The sequence below is a fragment of the Chelonia mydas genome, chromosome 13, assembly GCF_015237465.2.
Source record: "Chelonia mydas isolate rCheMyd1 chromosome 13, rCheMyd1.pri.v2, whole genome shotgun sequence".
In the NCBI taxonomy this organism is placed as follows: domain Eukaryota; kingdom Metazoa; phylum Chordata; order Testudines; family Cheloniidae; genus Chelonia; species Chelonia mydas.
The window spans coordinates 8,079,259-8,099,770 of record NC_051253.2 but is presented as its reverse complement, the minus strand read 5'-3'; the positions used below and the strand labels follow the sequence as shown (position 1 = coordinate 8,099,770).

Genomic DNA, 20,512 nt, shown 5'->3' with positions numbered 1-20,512 from the left:
GCCTGTAACTTGCATGTGGGGTAAAAATGATATAAAAGGCACGGCTGTGTCTTTTCTAGCATATACTTGATTCTAATGCACTTGTCAATGACATTTTCACAAGCAATTAATTGCTTTGAAAAATTACAGCAACTGCATGCAGATAAGAACAATTGCAAGTATAATTAATTCTACACATAGATTTCCCGTGATTGGGATCTTAAAATATATTTTTAAAAGCTGTTGGTCCCCTTTAGAAGATGTCAAATGATCTCATAGGTCAGTCACAATGGAAATTTTGCCGAAGGACACTCTGGCCAGAGTGCAGAGCACATCAAGGCATATTTTTTTCTGCAGGCTAGCTTCTCTTTTATAGACATATGTTACACAGTGGGTTTTTGTTGTTTTGTTTGGTGAATTGTGAACATGAATATTAGGATGATTGGTGGGCACAACGGACGCTAGCCATGCAAACATTAATCTTTATACCCGCAATTTGTTTGCTGCTGCAAAGAAGGCAAGCACAAGTTATGTGCATGAAAATGGTACTTGCTAAACGGGGACTGGGCTAATGCCTAGCTAACATTTAGACAACCAAAGTGTAAATTGTGAATTTATTCATTTCAGCTATACAACGCACATACCACTACTGTACTTGTGCTGGCAGATTGCAAGCTCTGCAAAAGCTGGGGACTTTGCTCTTTGTTTGGAACCATAAACTCATTGAACATTAAATCGCACCAAATGAGGGTAAAACCATCCTCATCATCATATCCACTCACTATACTCCACACCTGAACATAGCCATTATATGAACAACATACCCCCATATCTCAATGTCTGTACTTTGACCCATTAACCTTTTACCCCCAATCGGGGATATTGCAGATTATGTATTCCTTACGCCACCCGATCCTAAACCAAAAACTTTGCACCCCTTAATGATCTGTACCTTATTCCCTGATAACCAGAAACTTCTACGCTTAAACTCTGTACCATTTTTTAAATTTTAACATCTTAATAAAGTTATTAAATCTTCTGCTTCTTGTAAAGTACTGTGTGTGCTCAGTGCACTATCAAAATACATTTGAAGTCTTACAAAATTAAAACTAAATGGCATAGAAAGCAGTCTATGTTAGGATTTTAATATCTGCTTGGGTCTCAGTAATGACCTCATTTGAAACATTTTTCAAAAGATATTTTAACAAAATGTTGCCCTATCCATACGGATCAAACATGTACGTTTGCAGAAATGGCTTAAAGATAAAACGTTTCTTCAATACGAATGATGGTGCTGCAAAGCACGACATCAACAGTCACAGATATAGATGCTTGGTGGGATATTTCTGCCCTTTTACATACTGAATTAATTTTATGGTGACTATCAATATGACACACAATTAATAGCAGCTATTTAGAAAAACCTGTCAGCCTTAACTATAAATCATATATTGATATCATCCACCTATAAAGATGATCTAAATCAATTTAAGACATTTCTCATTTATCAGCAATCACACACCGCACATCAACATTTTGAACGGTTCCCCCAATTGCTAAGACAAAGACAGCTTAATTTGGGAAAGAAAGTGACTGCATGCAGAATGTGAAATGGAATTGTGACTGCTGAGACTTTAATCTGGCCAGATATTTGTTTGCAGGCTAAACTAAATGCACAGCAGATATATTTCACTGTTATTCCCTGCACTGGTGCCATACCAAAACCTCACAAGTGCATAATAAACAATGTCATGTATAGTTTTTGCTCCCATTCTTCACACTTTCATAACTTGGCTATTTTCAGAGCCCTCAGTTATCTGCTTCCACGGCAAACTGTCAATTTGAGGCCCAGCTGCAGAAATTCAATAAGATCTGGCAATGCTGCTCTATTCACCTCCTCCCTCCACCCTCTCGTTAGCCTTATTCTTTGAAAGAACAAAAGAACAGAGTAAGACGGAGAAATAGAGAGGGAGGAGGGATGACCAACAGAAAAAGGAAGGTGGTGAAAAAGCGTGTTTGTAATTTTAGATATCCTACCAGACCACATGCACAAAAGACAAAGGCTTTCAACCTTCAATCTTTCTTTTAAATGTACCATGTATAGACAGCAGCATTTTAAAATTGGGTATTGAGATCTATAAAGCAGCTCAAGAAAGAAAATTCTATTAGCGTATTCTGTCAGGCTAAATATTAATAAGGGGTATGCGTTGGAACTTTCCATCCTACCGGCTTGTCCTTACTAGACAACTGTACAGCAACTGTGAGTAACTGAGCATCATATCGCTGACCAGTCAACTAGGACCTGAGCAAACTGTGTTCAGCATAATGTTAGCCAACATTCATTAAACCCTTCATCTAGCAGAGTTTAATCATGATTTGCCCCAGTCTATACTGATCAGACATGTCAGCTATCTTCTGTTTGCCAGAAGCTGGGAATGCGCAACAGGGGATGGATCACTTGAGGATTACCTATTCTGTTAATTCCCTCTGAAGCACCTGGCATTGGCCACTGTTGGAAGACAGGATACTGGGCTAGATGGACCTTTGATCTGACCCAGTATGGCCATTCTTATGTTCTTACCTTGGCTCTTCCCAATAGCATCCAAACATTAACAAGTTCTTGAGTGAAGCCACATTCTAGTTAGCAACACTGTACAAATACATTTAGAATGTTCTCTGTAATTATATGGGTGACAGTGCCATGGAATCAACAGCTGTGTCACAATATTACAGGGGCATTGGATGTGTTATGAATACATCGATTTGGAGCTTATTTACATGACATAAATAGTTTAATCCATTTGAGTGAGCACCACCATATAGCAAAAACTGATTATGTAATGTATTACACAGAGTATCTACTATTTAAATTCCAGAGTCCCACTAAAATGACCACAATTGTTTTCCCCATTGTTTTGCAGAAGATTGGGATGCTAGAAAAAACATGCAACTATTGTGAAATATTTTCTGTTCCATATTATACAGAGGATACAGTGGCTGGTGCATATGATGGAATAAAAAACCCCATTCTATGTGGATAATAGAAACCTGTTCCACTGAAAATATACAGCAGAAATTTTCATTCTTTGCAGACACACGGACTACTTCTCAAGACCCAAGGCTGAACCTAGTTATTTAGTACAGCACCGTAGATGTGCATGGTGCCGTACAGACAAACAATGTGACCAGTCACTGACCTAAGAAGATTACCATCTGAATTAGATACTGAATAGGGAGAAATGACCTCAGACAAGAGGAGGGAGATGTGATAAGGAAAGGAATGTTTACATACTATAAGGTCAAATGGCTGTTTGCGTAATACACATTGTGTTAGTTCCTTATAATTAACTTGGCACATGAAGGGGAGGAGTCACCGAACAGTTAATTTACATATCCAGTTGTATTTCTTCAGCCTCCATTGGCGTACATATGCAAAACTTCATGCACACAATTTTGCTCCTGTGTCTGCAGCATGCAAGACACCTACAGGTACATAGGTGTCTATACCTACAAAGTGCAGGGGCACGTTAGTGCTTATACAAGCAGAGAGCCAGGTGGAAATTTCCCTCAAGAGATTTAACTATGATTTTAAAAGTCAAAAGGAAGTGCACAACCAGAACATCTCCTGTTACTTGTATCTTCCTTGAAAAATGAAGAACTGCTTGTTATTAATGTGCACCTGCAAGAAAAATACTGTTGATCAACACTGTTGTTTCTAGAGAGCTAACATGGAGAGGGCAGCCTGGTCCTGCGTATAAAGACTTTGTGGACAACACATGGTATACAGGTGTGTTGTGCAGGAAGATGTTGCGGAGCAACACTGTTTCTTTAGATCTTATGCAATAACAATATTTTGTACAGTAATCTGCAGTGTGTAAAAAGCCAAACATGACAGCTGGGCCTTCTCTCCCTCTTCCTAAGGGAACTGAGATAGGACCTGTCACTACTTTATTGGGGGCAGAGGAGATAGGAAAGTGGGAGTGGAGGAGTAAAGAAAGGACAGGACAGGACAACTGACATGGGTCACTCATCATAAAAGGACTTGTGTAGCCATCTTCATTGATGCTGGAGCCTTCATGTGTCCTGGTAACACTGTCCTATGGATCATAGGACATATCCATTACTTTCAGCTGCACTGAACAAGTACATTGGTCAGATGCAACAGAGAAGCTGTCTGGCATTACAGCTTGAGTAACAACATTCCTATTTAAGCACTGCAATCAACTTCTGAAGTTAGCAAAACCACTGACCATGACTCAGGGGCTCATATCTCTTTGTACTATTGTTTCCGCCACTCCGTAGACTAAGTGGGACAGTTAACACTGTATGGCTATTTGTGTGAGCAAGATGACTAGAATAATCATTAATTAGATCATCAATAATTAGATAATCCAAATTTCAGAACAGTAAGAGTTCTCCTAAACACAGTCCAGTCATATTTCTTCACTGAAACACAATGTACCCATCTCTGAAGTTCACCCAAGGGCGCCTATAGCATACCAGCCATTGATTAATATTGCTCATTAAATAATAGTGTAAACAAGAAGCAGACAATTAAAACAAGGTACAAAGAACTGAGATTAAAGGGAGCAAATTATAGCTCTATCTAGGACACATTCACTGGCACAAAGTTGTGCTTAATTAATTGTATCAGCATGATCTGAGGGGGAAAAAAACATGTTTCTGAACAGTTGAAAACCTATGATCACTAAAAACATAATACAGGATTTGCATTACTTCAAACTCTAACAGCTTATTTTCTGATTGAAATATGTTGCAAAACAACCCCTTACCTCGCAAAAATGCTTTTAAGAGCCTTACCACTCATTGCATCTGCATCACTGTGCTATCAAATAACTAAGCATTAGCCACTTACAGACTTTTGTAAGGCTCAAAGGAAGAAAAAAGCTTTTCTGCAAGGAGCATGCCTGCTAGTATCAACATATCAAGTCAGTTAAGAGTACAGAAACACAGACCAGCTGGTTTGTGCCCAGCCTTAAAGAAGACAGATGTCAAAAGGACCTGCTAGATCTCAGGCTGATGAGGAACCCCCCAAAGTTCACTGGCTGGCTCTGATGGAGGAAGAGAGAGAGAGGGGGAAACAGGCTCCCACTCCCATACCAGTAAGCATGAGGACAAAGGGATCAGTAGTCTTGAACCGAACCAAACCCCCCAACACACTTCCTATCGCTTTTATGAAGACAAGCCACTCAGCTAATTGCTTTCTCCTAACGAACCTCAACAAAAGACAGAGGGATACGATCTAGGAGCTGTTCGGGTACCGGCACAGGAAGGCGCCAGACCTCTGGCGCACCCCCTTCCCCCATCTCTCCCCCCCACCCCCGGGAGGTGCTCCCAACTTTCCCAGGCTGGCTCTCAGCCCCCTCTCACCCCGTGATTTCCATAGCACTGACATGCCTCCTGCTTGCTCTGAGGCTGGAGATTAGTTCGCGGGGTGGGGAGGGTCCGGGGAACAGGGTCTCAGCTAAGCCCCCCTTCGGGACGGGACTCTCCCAGGCCCGTGCCTTGGCCAGGGGTGAGCGCCGGGCTGAGGGGTGGTGCTAGGGGCTCACCCCACATTCTCCTTCGGGGGGATGAGGTGTCCCCTGCGCGGTCTCAGCCCAGAGACCCGGGGGGCGGGGGGGGGGGGGTGTCCCGCCTGCTCCGACCCTCCGTCCAGGGCAGGCGAGCGCGGCGGGGACACGGCCACCCCCCACACTGGGGGAGGGACCCAGGAGTCCGGGACCCCCCCCCCGCCGGGCGCTCACCTTTGCCGCTGCACCTCCAGCGTGAATCCGCCGCCGCCGCCTCCTGGGACCAGCTGCGTGGGGCTGAGCAGCCCCGGGGGGCCAGCGGGCGGCGTGGGGGGCGGGGGCCCGAGCTGGCCGCCCAGGAGCAGCTGGGGCAGGAACGGGGGCAGCCCGGCCGGCTCCGCCTCGCCCTTGGCCCCGCTGGGAGGCAGCGGGGCGGGAAGGAGCCGGGTGAGGGCTCCGGCCGGCTCCGCCGCCGCCTCCTCCCCCGCCGGGGCCGAGGGGGGCGGCGGCGGCTTGTGCGGGGCCAGGCCGGGGGGCCGCCCGTCGAGGGAGATGTTGTTGAGGAAGTAGAGGGCGGCCTGCCTGCGCCGGGAGTCGCCCCGCTTCCGCGGCGGGGGCTGCTCCCGGGACTGGCGGCTGGCGGGGGACCCGCACGCCGCGGCCGCCGCCATCCTCTTCCTCCGCCGCTGGCTGCGCGGCCGCCTCAGCCAGCCGCCGCCCCCATTGGCCGCTTCGCGCCGGTATGCAAATGAGGAACGGGCCGCGGCGTGCGCTCATTGGCTCAGCCTGTCCCCCGGTTCCCATTGTCGATCCCGCCCCACTGGCCCTGCGGGCTCTACTGGGTCCTAAAGCCGCCGATAGCGCAGAGCGCATAAAGGGGGAGCCGAGGGGAGTCACAAGGGACAGCGGCCCTAGGGGCGGGAGCACACGGCGACCAGACCCCCCGGGGTGGGGGCACAAGGAAACACTCCCCAAGTATGGGAGACAAAGAGACACCTCCCCGGGGGTCCAAGGGGTCCCACCCCCTAGGGATGGAGGTACAAGGAGACACACCGCTGGGGGGGAGCACAGAAAGCACCTGCCCCCTGGGGCCAGACACACAAAGGGCACCATCTCCATTACCAGAGCGATGTGTCGTGCGGATGGGGGCAGGGATAGCTCAGTGGTTTGAGCACTGGCCTGCTCAGTCCCAGGGTTGTGAGCTCAATCCTTGAGGGGGCCATTTAGGGATCAGGGGCTAAAATCGGGGATTGGTCCTGCTTTGAGCAGGGGGTTGGACAAGATGACCTCCTGAGGTCCCTTCCAACCCTGATATTCTATGACCTGTTGTAACTAGGGCTGGCTGTGGGTCCTTTTGCAAGTCTCCTACCCTCCCTGTATCTGAGCTTCTCCCGCATGGAACCGTGATTCTAATCTGCCCCCCCAAGCAGGGAGTTGAAGGGCTAATGCATTAACATGCCTGCTGTGCTTTGAAAGTAGCAGTATTTTTCGTATGTTATTTATTTATTTATTAGCTAGATCGCTTGATGTGCTCAGAACTGTAGGTGGTGCTTAAATTGGGGAGGGAGGGATTTCAAGGGGGTCAGAGACCTGGTTTAAAATAAATAAAATTAAATAAAAAAAATCAAGCTGGTTTGCGAAGGAGTGAACTTTAAACTCAGTTTCACCAAAGCTGCTGCTCCCAGTCTATTATAGCCCACCTCCCCCCACACTATACACACACTTTTTCCAGAACACTTTCAGCACTGAGGGCAGGTGACAGAAACAAATGCAGCCTCTGCTCAGAGGGTTTTACAGCCTCCAGTTGCGTTCAAGGGGGTTTGGTTATTTTGTTTGACATGTTTTCTCCATCACTGGACATTTTAAAATCAAGGTTGGCTGTTTTTGTTTTTACAAGATGTCTAGGAATTATTTTGGGGGAGTTATATTGCCGGTGTTTTACAGGAGGTCAGACTAGATAGTCACAATGGTCCCTTCTGGCCTGGGAATCTGTGTATCTGTAACTATGTGGTTCTTGTGTTTCCCCAAATAAACAACATTTGGGGTCCACATTCCTAAGGATTCCTGAGTGCTTGTAAGTGGGGTAGAAACACCTGTAAAGGTGGACTGGGGTGTGTTTGTGTGTTAGGTTGTTAGTTCCTTTAACCTGGGAGTGGGTAAGGTTTCAGGCAGGGTCTCACTTTTTGTTTTAATCAGAGCCCCTAGACAGCACTGAACATGGCCCTTCTTACTGCTATATCACCTGACAGAAGGATAACATTTTGGGGACTTGTCCGGCAGTTGAACCTAGGACCACTGGATCTAAAAGCACGCAGTGTTACTGCTTTAGCTGAAAGACTCACCTCTGCTTGCATGAAAGCTGTAGCAGACTCATAAACCTCTATGTGTTCCAGCCGCTTGGGGGGCAGCGAAGAGTAACGCAGTGGAGTGTGGGTTACATGTTGAGAAGACTCACTGGGAGACTTAAAAGGGTGAAGACTTAGGCCCTAGTACCACAAATGCAGCATGCCAGTTGTTCCATTAAGGTCAGTGGAATTACTCAGATGCTTAAAATTAAGCAGGTACATAAGTATTCACCGGATCACGGCCTTGGAATGTTGAATTTCATTTTCCAATAATACCAAACAGGGCCACATTTTTAAAGAGGCTTCACACCAACTTTTAATACCATGCCTGCAACTGTGCACCTGCAATCAAATCGATGTCTAACTACATGATTTGTAGATGCTAAACTCTGGGCACAAGATTAAAGGCAGATTTTTTTTATATGGCCCATAAACCACTATATAAACACTAAATATTATTATCGTAGATCTTTCATAAACTCTATTTTTTGCATACTGTCCTAAATAAAACATTTGTGTTATAAAATTAATAGCATTTAATAATAACAAAGGAAACACAAGGCACAAAACATCTATTTTTTAAAAAAAGCCATTGCAAAAAAAATCACTAATACGGTGTTATAAAAAAAAATCAGAGAATCAAGAGAAAACTCCCTATTATTTATGACAGTCAGTGTAGGTCAGGTTTTGGCCTAAATCATTTGGCAGCATCACTTTATCAGGAAAGATACCAAAAACATAATTTGGGTTAAAAATAATTTCAAGCTCCCTTGTTGTCAATCTCATCAATGAAGCCAAGGGATGAATGGGCACGGAGACTCAGCTAGCCTTTCTCTGCCGTACTCCAGAGCCTAAGATGTGAATTAAAATGGAAATAATTTTTCTTGTCTTCTGTTGGCAAAAACAGCTGTACAATGTAACCAGTCCCACGGAGTCAACCGAAAGACTGAAACAATAGCACAGAGAGAAATGAACTTCACAGTTACCTTTATGGGTTGCTATCTTCAAAGCCCAATTAAAGAGTTTGAATGCCAATGCTGTTAATGCTTTAATGCCAGAGAGCTTTCCTGATCCATCCAACAAGTGTGCTCCTTCAGTGTGGATGAATGTAGCATGTATGCCCTCATGTTTCATTCAGGTTGTTACTAGAACACAGGGGCATTCTATCAGCAGTGAAGGCATTTACACAAATGAGGATAACTGGATCCACCCCATGTCAGTCTTCCCTTCCTTGGCCTCCCTACTTCCATCCCCCAAACAAAGTCACAGTGGACTTGGAAAGGGGAAGGGACATCCCAGTTTCAGTGGACTTCGGAAGGGACACCCCAGTTTCAATTTAACCTATCAGTACAATATTACTTAAGTACAAGATAGTGTTATGGCAAAAAGCCCAACAGACTATGTTGCTGAGCAGTATGCTCCAGTTCTGACTTCAGGCACATTTGACTCTTAAGTGCCACAGAGTCTCTATGATGAACACCAGGGCTGGCTGATTTATATTTACAAGAGCATAGATGTAAAATGCCATTTTTAAAATGCATCTTAAAGTGCCTCTTTTGCACTTTGCCCACTAATCCATCTCCCTGGCACTTACTCTTATATCCAAAACCTTTGAGCCAGCCATGACTGATTGGCAGCTTTCAGCTTTCACTGGTGCATTAATCACATGACCTGAAGTGATGTTCCTGTGATCTTGTCTGACTACAGTCACTTTCACTTGGGAGTTGTGTTCCCTCTTGACACCTACCGGAGCAGAACGGACATTTCCCCCAGAACCCTAACTGAAATGCATTCATCAATGCAGGTATTTTTTTATGCTTTTCGGTCACTGCTAGTTTCCAGTTAGAAGCATAATGACAGGCCAGCCTCAGGGGAAAATGTTACGGAGTGGACCACAGTGCCAATTGCGGTATGCCTTGGAAAATGATTCAAGCTTTCACTGCAACAGAAAGTGTTTAAAAAAGGCTGAGCTGATTGATTTAATCATATAACTCTCCACCAGGGAGGGTTATGTGCTCACTTCATGCAAAATGTATGTAGCACTTACGTGAGGATTTGTGACTGAATGAATCAAAACCTTTACTTAACCGCATGGCACAGGAACTGCAATATGGATTGTTACTAACAGACCAGTAACTTTCTTGGGGCGATCTTGTGAAATTTGTCTTCTGAATAAGTAGCAAAAAAATCAGCATTCAGAATAGATATTCAGTGTTCAGCATAGACATTGGCCCGCTTGGTAAAGAGCAGGACACAATCAGGGCAGGGATGGGGAAGTCAGAAAGGCACTGAGGGAGAGAAGAAAACAGAGTGCCCAGGGGTGCGTGGGGAAGACCAGTGTAGGTTGCCTCAAGAAGCCTGATATGATGACCCCCCAGGTCAAGGACCACATCAGAGTAACTCACTAACTAATCGCCTTCCCAGATCTACCCAAACCCATGCTACCATCAATTATCCCCCCACAATCCATCGATTACATCATAATATATCTCACTTCCAGCCCTGCCCCATCTTTCCTCCTCTCCAGCAGATCACTGATCCAGCCCCTTTCAGTCCACCAATTCTCCTTGTTCACCTTCAGCATCTTGACAGGCTGCTGTTCCCATCCTCACTCAGTGCCAGCCTCCTCTTCACAGCAGGGGCTGCCTCATCTTCCCTCCCAGGTGCATCACTGTGTGGGAAAATGGAGCTGCCCTTCTGGCAGCACAGGGATTCTCTGCTTCCAATCCCCATATCTTCTCCCCACAGCTCTGTGGGGTGACATGGACAGGGAGCAAGAAATGGCAGGAGACAGAGAACCTCTTGCAGGGCTGGAAGGAGTCTGCCTGGCAGATCTGTCTTCTGCTCACCCAGCAGCTGAGAAATCCCAGTGACAGGCAGGAGCTGAAGACTAAAAATGCTAGTTGATCTGCTAGGAGAGCTGGAGATGCTGGGGGTGTTGGCTAAGGAGCAGGGTGAAGGTTTGCTTCTCCACTCAAAAGCTGGGCACTGGGAAGTCTGGTGAGGGGTGAGTTGTTCTCATGGCTCATTACAGTTGCGCATTACACTTCTTGGGTTAGCTAAAAAGCCTCATAATATGATCAACGTTTTGAATTCATGAACCAAAATTTCAAAACCAGCCTCTATATTTGCACATGTAGATTAGTATACACAATGCGTCTGTGTCTGAAAAATACAGGCCTTGTGCCTGGAAGCAGCCTTTGTGCCATGCAGCTCAGGGAGGCAGACAACTGCTTGATCTGCGTGCACTCATGAATTGTGTTTTCGGGGAGGGGGGGGGGGGTGGGACACTCGATTTGTGCACACAGACTGCAGCCACAGAGTTAAAGATGGGGAGGAGCCCTTTTGAAAACTTGGACCTGGCTACATTTTTGAAAACTAGACACCCAAGATGAGATTGTCAAGAGTGACTAGTGAGGCTGGGTGTCTTGACATCTGGGTACTCAATAAACACCTTCAAGGGGGCTGATTTTCCAAAAGTGCTGAGCACCTGCCCTCTCAAGTACAAACCCCTTTGCAATTGGGCACCCCAAAAGCAAGGCATTCAAAATCACTAGTCACTGCTGAAAATCTTGCCCCCAAATTTTTGCTAATAATATACTATATGTGCCCACACATGCAAACCATCCCATCCAAATGTGCAGCTGCACACGTAGAACCAGCAATTGGATACTGCAAATTTGACTTTTTATGCAGGTACTTGTTTGTATGTGTAAGTACATACTTTGCGTGCACAGGGTGAAATTCACCCTGAGCAGAGCTCCTGCACAAGGCCTAGGTATCACTCACATCCCACTGAAATCCTTAACACTTAAGTGGCATTTAAACATTGCATAGATTGCATGCCAGCCCTCTGCACAGGATGAATTGCACCTGCAGTGAACCAGTGAATGAGGCTGCATTCTTATTATTTGCAGGCATTACTGACTGAATCAGACCCAATTTAAATGAGAAAGTTCTTCTTTATGGAGGAATCGGTGATCAGCATGATGAAAAAAGGCATGTGTTAAAAGAAAAGGGTAAGGGAATGGATATTTGTGAAAATCCTGTGTTACTGAAAATTTCCTTGAGTGTGCAGTAATTTCTTCAAGTTTAATGTTTTTAAGGATTTTATCTTTAAAGAGGTTAAACAAAACATCCCCAACATGCTGTAGCCACGTAACTAATGACATTTTAGAATATTGAAAAAAAGATTAAGAATCTAATTTGCCTTTCACTGTTTACGCTTCTTTACTTTCTGCATTTCATTCAGCTCACACAATAAGGAAAACATTTGAGCTAGTTTCACTCTGCTTCTAGTCAGCTTAACTTCCTGGTTTCCACACTTGAATGTAGCACTGGAATGTTTGAATTACAAATATACTCCAGAGAAACCTTTGTGTAGGGTTTAATTTTGTTGTTGTTTTAAGATAGAAATGTCTATCAATTGTCAAGATTTGTAAAATCTTTGCATTTTACAACACCTACATTTTGGGTCTAGAGACAACCTGAAAATGTCCCTTTACTGCCAAGTTGGACAAGAAGCTGATAGGCAGTAATAGAATAAGGGTGTTTGATATGTGTTTCCAGGACATGCAAGCTGACAGCAGAGTTGCACACTGTAAGTATGATCCAATATATATGAGTGCGTGAGGATCAACAAGCAAAAAATTGCAACAGTCTGTTATTGGAATCTGGATTTTCACAGCAGGAAATAAGGGAGACAGTCCTTGCTATTTATAATGGAATAAAACGAGACCCTAAGCACAGATCTAAACACTCTTACAGTTTATGGAATTTCAGATCCAGATCCTTATCTAGTAGAAACCAACTGGTTAAGACGTGAACGAGTTCCTTTCAGAAAACCAGTTCATGATTCCAACCATTATATTAGAATTTCCTTATTGATGGTGTCAGAGCTATAATTTAGCCAAGCTAAATAAACAAGAGCTGTCAACCTGCTAGAAGTCCTCGTCCTTCAGCGGGACAGCTTCTGCATTACTTCACTGCTCCATTGTCAGTATGTAGGATCTTTAGGGGAGAATTTTCAAAGACCCCTGAACCTGGCCCAGAAAACTGTGGGTGCAGATTTTTTTCCTGCTCATTCTGTGCATGCTAAAATTTAGATTTGCACCCTATAAGGTGCGGTATTCCTTGATCACTCAGAGCTAAAAGTACCTGCAAGATAGAGCTCTGCTTATTCTCAGTCTGGTTCCAAATAGCTATGCAAAACAAGAGCTTCCCAGCGACCGACACATACTCTGCCACAATACCTGATATGCATAGGCCAAGCTTACAAACAAAAAACTGCAGGTGCAATTTCAATGGATGTTTTTTGTTTTTTTTAAAAAAAGGACCTTCCTGTCTTCAATATAAATTTAGCTGAAAAAATGGTTTTATTTAACGTGCAGACTATTTGGTCTTGTAGATATGTGCACGTCGTAAAACAACTCCCATTCAAGTTAACAAAAGACTGCCATAGACTCCAACAGGAATTGGATTGGCCCCATAGGACTAAATCTTTTTCTCTTTACGCATTCAAATAGTCTCATTAACTTCAGTCAAGATGAGCAGGATTGGGTCCCTATGCGGAAAATGTCATCGTGATGACATTTTGTCATCACCAGTTCCTGGTGTAGTCTCACATTGCCTTCTTATAGGAGAACATTTCCAATATCAGGTCTACAGCATCACTAATGCTGCCAAATCAATATGCATAGTTTGGCTGTCAAGAATTACCAGTAAGTTAATGAGAGGCTGAGGGGCATAATTACAAAAATTAATGGATTTCAACAATTATTCATGTTTTCAAAGCTAATGCAGAGCAGGAACATGTATCTCTGAGGATTGTAGCTAGTTTTATGCAGTTAGATGGATTGCAGCATATAAAGGTTTATTTTACTTGAGGAATGTGCTTAGAGAAGCAGTTTGCTCAAACCTTGCACATCTATCTTTTGGTTTTACGGTTTTGGGTTACTGGGGCTTTCTGAAATACTGTGTCCCTGCCAGGCTTCCCAAAAGGATGGAGGTACCAGGACATCAGCTGAAAAATCCTGTTGAAACAAGTCAGACTCTGGACAAAAAGCCAACAGAAAAGACAGTAAAAGAAGAATACAGTAAAACAAAGGTTCGTTATGTGACAACGTTCTGCTGTCAGTGGAAAAAAAATTAGGAGTTTGTTATCATTGGCAGGACTTTTACACGCTTCCCTTGCCAAGGAAGTGTAGGCATGTATCAGGGCAGTTACTTTATATTAAGAAATGAATTCCATCTTTCATTAAATTTTTTGGCTCTCAGCGTGCCTCCATCCAGTTTGGTGGCAGGGCTGGATTAAATCAGGGGCTTTAGGGGCTGCAGCCCAGGGCCCCGGGCTAAGGGAAGCCCCTGCGCAACCGGGCTCAGGCAGGCTGCCTGCATGCCGTGGCCCTATGCTGCTCCCGGAAGTGGCCGGCTGCTGGTACATCTCTGCGGCCCCTGGCGGAGGGAGGAGGCTCCGCGTGCTGCCCCCGCCCCCAGCACCATCCCCACAGCTCCCATTGGCCGGCAGGGGCAGCACTTGTGGGTGCGGGCAGCGCACGGAGACACACTATCCCCCTCCCTCCAGGAGCGTGCAGAGCTGCTTCCGGGAGAAGCATGGGGATATGGCAGGAAGGCAGGCAGCCTGCCTGAGCCCTGCTGTGCTGCCGGCCGGGAGCTGCCTGTGGTAAGCGTCTCCAGGCTGGAGCCTGCACCTCGCACCCCCTCCTGCACCCCAACCCCTTGTTCCAAGTCAGAATCCCCTCCTGCATCCAAACTCCCTCCCAGAGCCCGCACCCCTCTCCTGCCCCCCAACACTCTGCCCCTGCCTGGAGCCCCCTCCTGCACTCAAACTCCCTCCCAGAAAGAAACTCATATAACAGCTGTTCTAAGGTAAGAAGTGGGCTATTTTGAATTAACTTAACTATATTCTATATGTTTTAAGACTGAAATGTTACCACAAAACCACTTTATGTTAATAAAAAGGCAAGTTTAGTATAGCATTAATAGCCTCGATGCCACAATTGTGATAATTTTGTTTTAAATTAGGAAAAAAGACTTGCATACAGGGGCACTACAAAATCTAATAGCCCCAGGCCCATAGGAGAGTTAATCTGGCCCTGTTTGGTGGGCTTTCTTTGCAGCAATGCATAAGTACATTTTTTCCCTAATGGCTCTTTCGAAAGAGGTCAGCTTGCGCCATGCCTAATACAGCCACACCCCTCCTTTGGGGCTTATTACAGCCCCACAATCCTGCCCAAGTAAGGGGCAGCACAGAGCTTCACCGCCACAGGTGCTAGGCCGGAACCGGAATTGGACTCTGAGTCTCAGCCTCGAACTGCCAGCTTCCCACTGCTACATCAAGGCTCTCCCCAGTGCTGTCCCGACCCACTCACTGTGCAGGAAGGGGATTTGCAGCCCTCTTCTCACATCCCTACCACACAGGCTCCAGCATCCAGAAGCACTGATAGCCCATGCAGGGGGAAAGGGTCCGCTTATACTCCCTTGCCCAGGCATGCAGCAGGGCTCCCCTTCGACAGAGCCCTGGAAGCACTGGTGCTCAGGATGCACTCCCTTCACAACACCAGGGCCTGATCCCACACCCCTGCCTCAGATCAGCGTGACTGGCACCACTCCCATGAGTGAGGGCTGTGAGACCAGGCCTGCGCCTATGGCGATGTTCCTGGTTAGGGGGAAGGCAAACTTTTGTTTATAGGTACAGTTTGTGGTGAAGGGTGATTCTTTGCTACCAACAACCAGACGTGCAGAAAATAAAGATGACAAACTCCAGAGCAGCACTGGAAACCCCACATAGTGCGATGGGGGTGCAGCTGAGAGCAGGCTTGGGCCCCAAACTGGGCCTAGTTTCTGTTCTCATCATGCTGGGCGTATAGAGAAGATACAAATCCTCATACATGGGAGACAAGCACCGCTGCGACCCTTCCACAATCCTGCTTGCTCTCCTTGAATCAGAGAGGAGCCCGAACCCAAACCTTGCATCGGCGCAACCCCAAACAATAGGGTGCCTGTACTCTGGACCTGCTTCTGAATTCTGTGCCTTCATCCCATCTCTCCTTTGGATGCATCCCTCAGACATCAACTGCCTGACACTACCCCCATCCTCGGCTTTGAAGAGCGTGGGATGCTAGCTAGATCCTTGAGAAAATGTGCTGTGAGAGTGTGTAGGCTTGGCCCTCAACTAGTATCTGGGTGAGAATCTTCTCCTTCATCTACTGTCTCTCCTGCCTCTGCATCCTCTACCCCTCTGCCCATCAGCCCCCTCCCCAGGCAGGGTCCTTATAATTTCATCTGGTAATGAGAAATCGACAGCACACTCAGTGCCGATGACAGAGGAAGCTACTCTCTTATTTGGATCTATTGCTGTTTAATGACCTGAATGTCTGAAGCACTTTTGAACAGAGGAGCTAAGCACATTGATTTCCACAATGCCCACTGCTAGTGGGGTGCTGTAGCTGACAAGCAGCGATTCAGTTCCTGGTCTCGGAGCAGAGCTATTGAAAGGATTGAGATCTGCTGCGAACAAAGGCACTTCTTTGGCTTCGCAGGGCGACCAGTCAGAAAACCCTCTCAAGAGTTTCTGCGATGAGCTAGCTGTAGGTAGAATATACCGTAGCACAGGTGAGCAGGGTGCAAGTTCCTCAGTGGTAATTCTGCTTGACAACCCTTTAAGCCAAAGCCCGGTGATTTCAGTTCTGGGCCTCTGCTACGCACAGGCTGCCAACTGTGCTGAGCTGTGGCTGAATGCGCGGTGGAAAAGCACCAGCAAGGAACTGGGCTGAGATCCCTAATTGAAAGATTACATGGCATCTGGGCTTCTTGTTGATACTTCCGTAAGGTGGGAATTTGCTAATCTGCGCTTCACTAATCCACACGCTGCATAATTTGCACTGACAGAAATGTCAGCAGCTCCTGCCTACTTCTCAGCAAAGGTTTTAAAAGCGACTGCGCTCCTGTGGTGCCAGGACTTCATTTTGTTAGTGAAATAGAGCTCAGTGTCTTTCCTATAACAGCCTCAAAGAGTAGGGCCCGATCCTTGGATTGAACTGAGCTGCGCTTGATGCAGAACCAAGGATGGGGAGTTAGAAGAGGTAGTTCTCAGTCACCTTTCTGCTTGGCCAGTCCTGGGGCTGGCTGGGGGCCAGTTTAGCTGCTCTAAATCACTCCAACTATAGCAGTTCCTAGGGACCATCCTACAATCTGGGATAACCATAGTCTCTGCCTGCTATGTTCCCTCTTCTCCCTCCCACTTCTCCATGCCGGATTGCCAGGAGCAGGTGAGGCAGACGTGGCTATGCCACTTGGAGATTCCCCTGTGCAGAGACCTGATCCAGATGTCTTACTCTGGTAGCTACCCAATGAAGAGGCCAGCTCCTGAGCTGTCGTGAATCAGCATGGCTCCATTGACTTCAGCCCCTCACAGGATTAGGCCCTTCATTAACAGTGTGCTCCTATAACAATACTTAGCACTTTGCATCCATTGACCTCAAAGCACAAAGATACGTAAGTGCCATTAGCTCCATTTCATTGGTGACTCATAGAGAGGTGACTCCCCCAAATCACATAATGGAACCAGGCATAGCCATCACATCTCCTGATTCACAGCCCGGTGCGCTACCTATCAGGCCACACTTGCCTTTCCGCACACTAAGCACTGGACTGCTCCAAAGTTCCCTTTGATTTGCAAACACCTGGTTAACTGAGCTATATATTCCAAATTTCCATCAGAGGCACTTTGTCACAAAGGACATATGGGACTTAGCTTTGTGTCCTGTGACTCTTCCCAGCCTCCATTTAGGACATGTGTTTGGTTTTTTTTACATGATATAACTTCAGGCATATGACACTTTAAGAGGAAGATTTGCAAATAATCTACCCTGGTTCTTACCATGCTATCCCAGGATTAGCCAGGGTTATCTGAGAACATTAAATTAACGTCTGCATGACATCTGCTCCCATTTCCTTAACTCAATGATAGTCTTCTTCCAGCAAACACACACAGAGAGAGCCTCCACACTATGAAAAAAGGTGGGGGTTTAAGCACATGGTAACTACTACGTGCTAATATCCTAGTGTGGACAAGGCTGTAGCAGTTTTAACACCTGACAGCGGGTCGAGGTAAACCCTAAGGGAGGGCCCTAGATTCTACCATGTATTAATTACCACAGTTCAGGTAGGGCAAAAACATACCTCTTTTCTTAATGCAGACAAGGCCATATGGTGAAATTCTGGCCTCATTTAAGTCAATGGGAGTTTTTCCATGGACATCAGTGGAACCAGGATTTCACACCCATAGAAAAGAAATTCACCCCTGGTCAGAGGGCCAGAGCAAAGTCTGTGCACCACTTAAACCTTTGATGGTTCTCCAGATGCTTGACAATAACGATGTCTTAGATGTTAGGCTGGTTCATGATTTGTGCTCGACGTAAAATTGGAATGATGAGTTATCCTGTTTATGGACAGATTTGTGCACTATAGGCACCTAGCTATTAACCCTTTCAATAAGGCTGCAATTTAAAAAAAAAGAAAAGAAAAAAGGATTGCCATTAGGTGCCTAAATCCATAATTAGGGTCCTAAATAAGTGGTTTGATTTTCAAAATGCTGTGTACCCATAGAGCCTCTTGACTTTAGTAGGAGATGTTGGATATTCAGCTCTTTTGAGAATCAGGCCATTGATTTAGGAGCCTAGTTTCAGGCTTCTGTTTTAGAAAATTTAGGCTTAAATGTACTCGTGATTCAATCTACGGCTATGTCTTCACTAGAAACGCTGCAGCTGTGTCATTCTAGTGCTTCAGTGTAGCCACTCACTGCAGCAACTGGAGGGGATCTCCTGTCTCTGTAGTTAAACCACCTCTCCCCTAAGAGGCAGTAGCTAGGTTGATGGAAGAATTCTTCTGTCGACCTTGCACTGTCTACACGGGGGGTTAGGCTGGCTTAATTACATCACTCAGAGGTGTGGATTTTTCACACCACTGAGCAACGTAGCGGAGTTGACCTAACTTTTGAGTATAGACTTCTACCATTCAGAATTAATGAAACTAGGTGCTAGCATGTTTTCCCCACCAGGTGGCAGTGCCAGACTAAAAGACAAGCCTCCTCTAGGGCTGCTAACCTATTTCAAAAATAAGGGGCTGTTTTCTTAGCACCCCCCTCCCACTCCTTCTCCCAATATTATCATCATCATCATTATTATTACTGTTATTAACAACAACAGTAATAATAATAAGCAGTACTCACCTACGTTTGACAGGGGTATTTCTTGCTGATTTTTGCATCACTAATCAGCAACTCCTGATCTTGTTGTACAGAGATGAAAAAATAGGGGCGTTCCAGATAATAAGGGACTGTTGGCAATGCTACAGGGGCTTATTTCCTTCTCCTACACATACTTGTTTGATCTGGTCACGTGGGCCGCCTGCAGTGACTGCGTTTTTCCACCACCCAGAGAACACCCAGGACCCTTGCCAAGGCCCTGAGCTCCAGCGGGGCGGATGTGACGGGGCATTCCCCCCAGGTGCAGGGGTGGTGGTCCTGGGGCCGCAGTGCTAGAGCTTGGGCACACCCCATCCACCCGGGATGTTTTGCTGTTTCTCCTCCCCCAGTGCCGTCGGTATTATTGTCTATCTCAGGGCCTTTGTTCTTCCTTGTCAGCTTTGGCTGCCATTTATCTCACTACCGCTTTATTAGCTGATATACCTTGCTGCTATGGAGAAGGCAGGCAGCCCTATGAGCCCCAGATCCATGCTGAGAGCTCAGGGTATGGCACAGAGTGATATGAACTAAACCCTCCCAGCCCAGAGACTGAGCATCGCCTCTGCCCTTGATCCAGGCAGCTCCGCTCTCCCTCTGAAACAAGAGCCCCATTGTTGCTGCTTAAGCTAGTTTTCCATAGGATAACGTACAGGTGTCTTTCATTAAACCATACAGACAATCCCAAATCAGATTCCCCCCACCTCCATTTTCTTTAAACACATAAGGGACACATGGGCTTTATACAGCATTAGGACCCAAGGGCCAACACCCTATAGGGCAGGACCTGCGAACTGCGAGAGCAGGGGAACAACCTCTGTCACTTCTCAGGCTCTGAGGCTACTTCTTGGGATGCTTCCACACCTTCAAGCCAATGCAGTCTTCAAAGACAGAAGGGGCACGGTCCAGAGTGAAGCAACTCAATTTCCCCACCCCGAGAACTGCTGTTCAAAGTAAAGCAACTAACTCTGCTAATTGCTCCTGTAGTGTCTCAAAAGGAAGCCAGTCAAAGACCTGAGTGTGGCACAAACTCCTGCTCAGTGCTGCTGTCCTTGCACACTCCAGGAGGGACTCAGGGAAATTCCAACCTTATGCACGGCAGAGTCCCTCCTTGCAATAATGGCCAAAATGAATATGCTTGTTCAGCATCGACTAGGTGGGAAGAGGAACCTGCTTGCCTGACACTGAAGGAAAACCTCTTTAAACCTCACAGATTGGAAAACTTGTTCATGAACAGTTTCTCCAGGAGCAAATAAGACCCCAGTGATGCTGCCAAAGTCAGCGTGACCTGCTGAGTAAGTGCTGCTCATGCAAGCTGCAGCTTTGACTTATAGACCTGACCTTTCCAGGGATCTAGTACATTTTGCAGGAGAGCATATGTGCAGCTTCTC

The 20,512-nt window shown here is 46.0% G+C and overlaps 1 protein-coding gene and 1 long non-coding RNA gene across 3 annotated transcripts in view; one reads left to right on the top strand and one right to left on the bottom strand.

Moving 5' to 3' along the window:
• Nucleotides 1-6,214, bottom strand: part of CABLES2 (Cdk5 and Abl enzyme substrate 2) — a 43,896-nt gene extending 37,682 nt beyond the window's left edge. The window contains exon 1 of one of the 2 annotated variants that reach the window (XM_037915547.2): nt 5,748-6,214. In XM_037915547.2, the coding sequence (XP_037771475.1) occupies nt 5,748-6,184 (437 nt within the window). In that variant the 5' untranslated portion in view covers nt 6,185-6,214. The remainder of the gene's footprint in view (nt 1-5,747) is intronic. The other variant, XM_037915548.2, reaches the window with a different exon arrangement.
• A 154-nt stretch (nt 6,215-6,368) lies between these two features.
• Nucleotides 6,369-14,102, top strand: LOC122462654. The gene is made up of 3 exons (XR_006285348.1): nt 6,369-6,488; nt 11,776-11,877; nt 13,847-14,102. It is a non-coding gene; the product is annotated as an uncharacterized LOC122462654 (long non-coding RNA).
• The last annotated feature ends 6,410 nt before the right edge of the window (nt 14,103-20,512 follow it).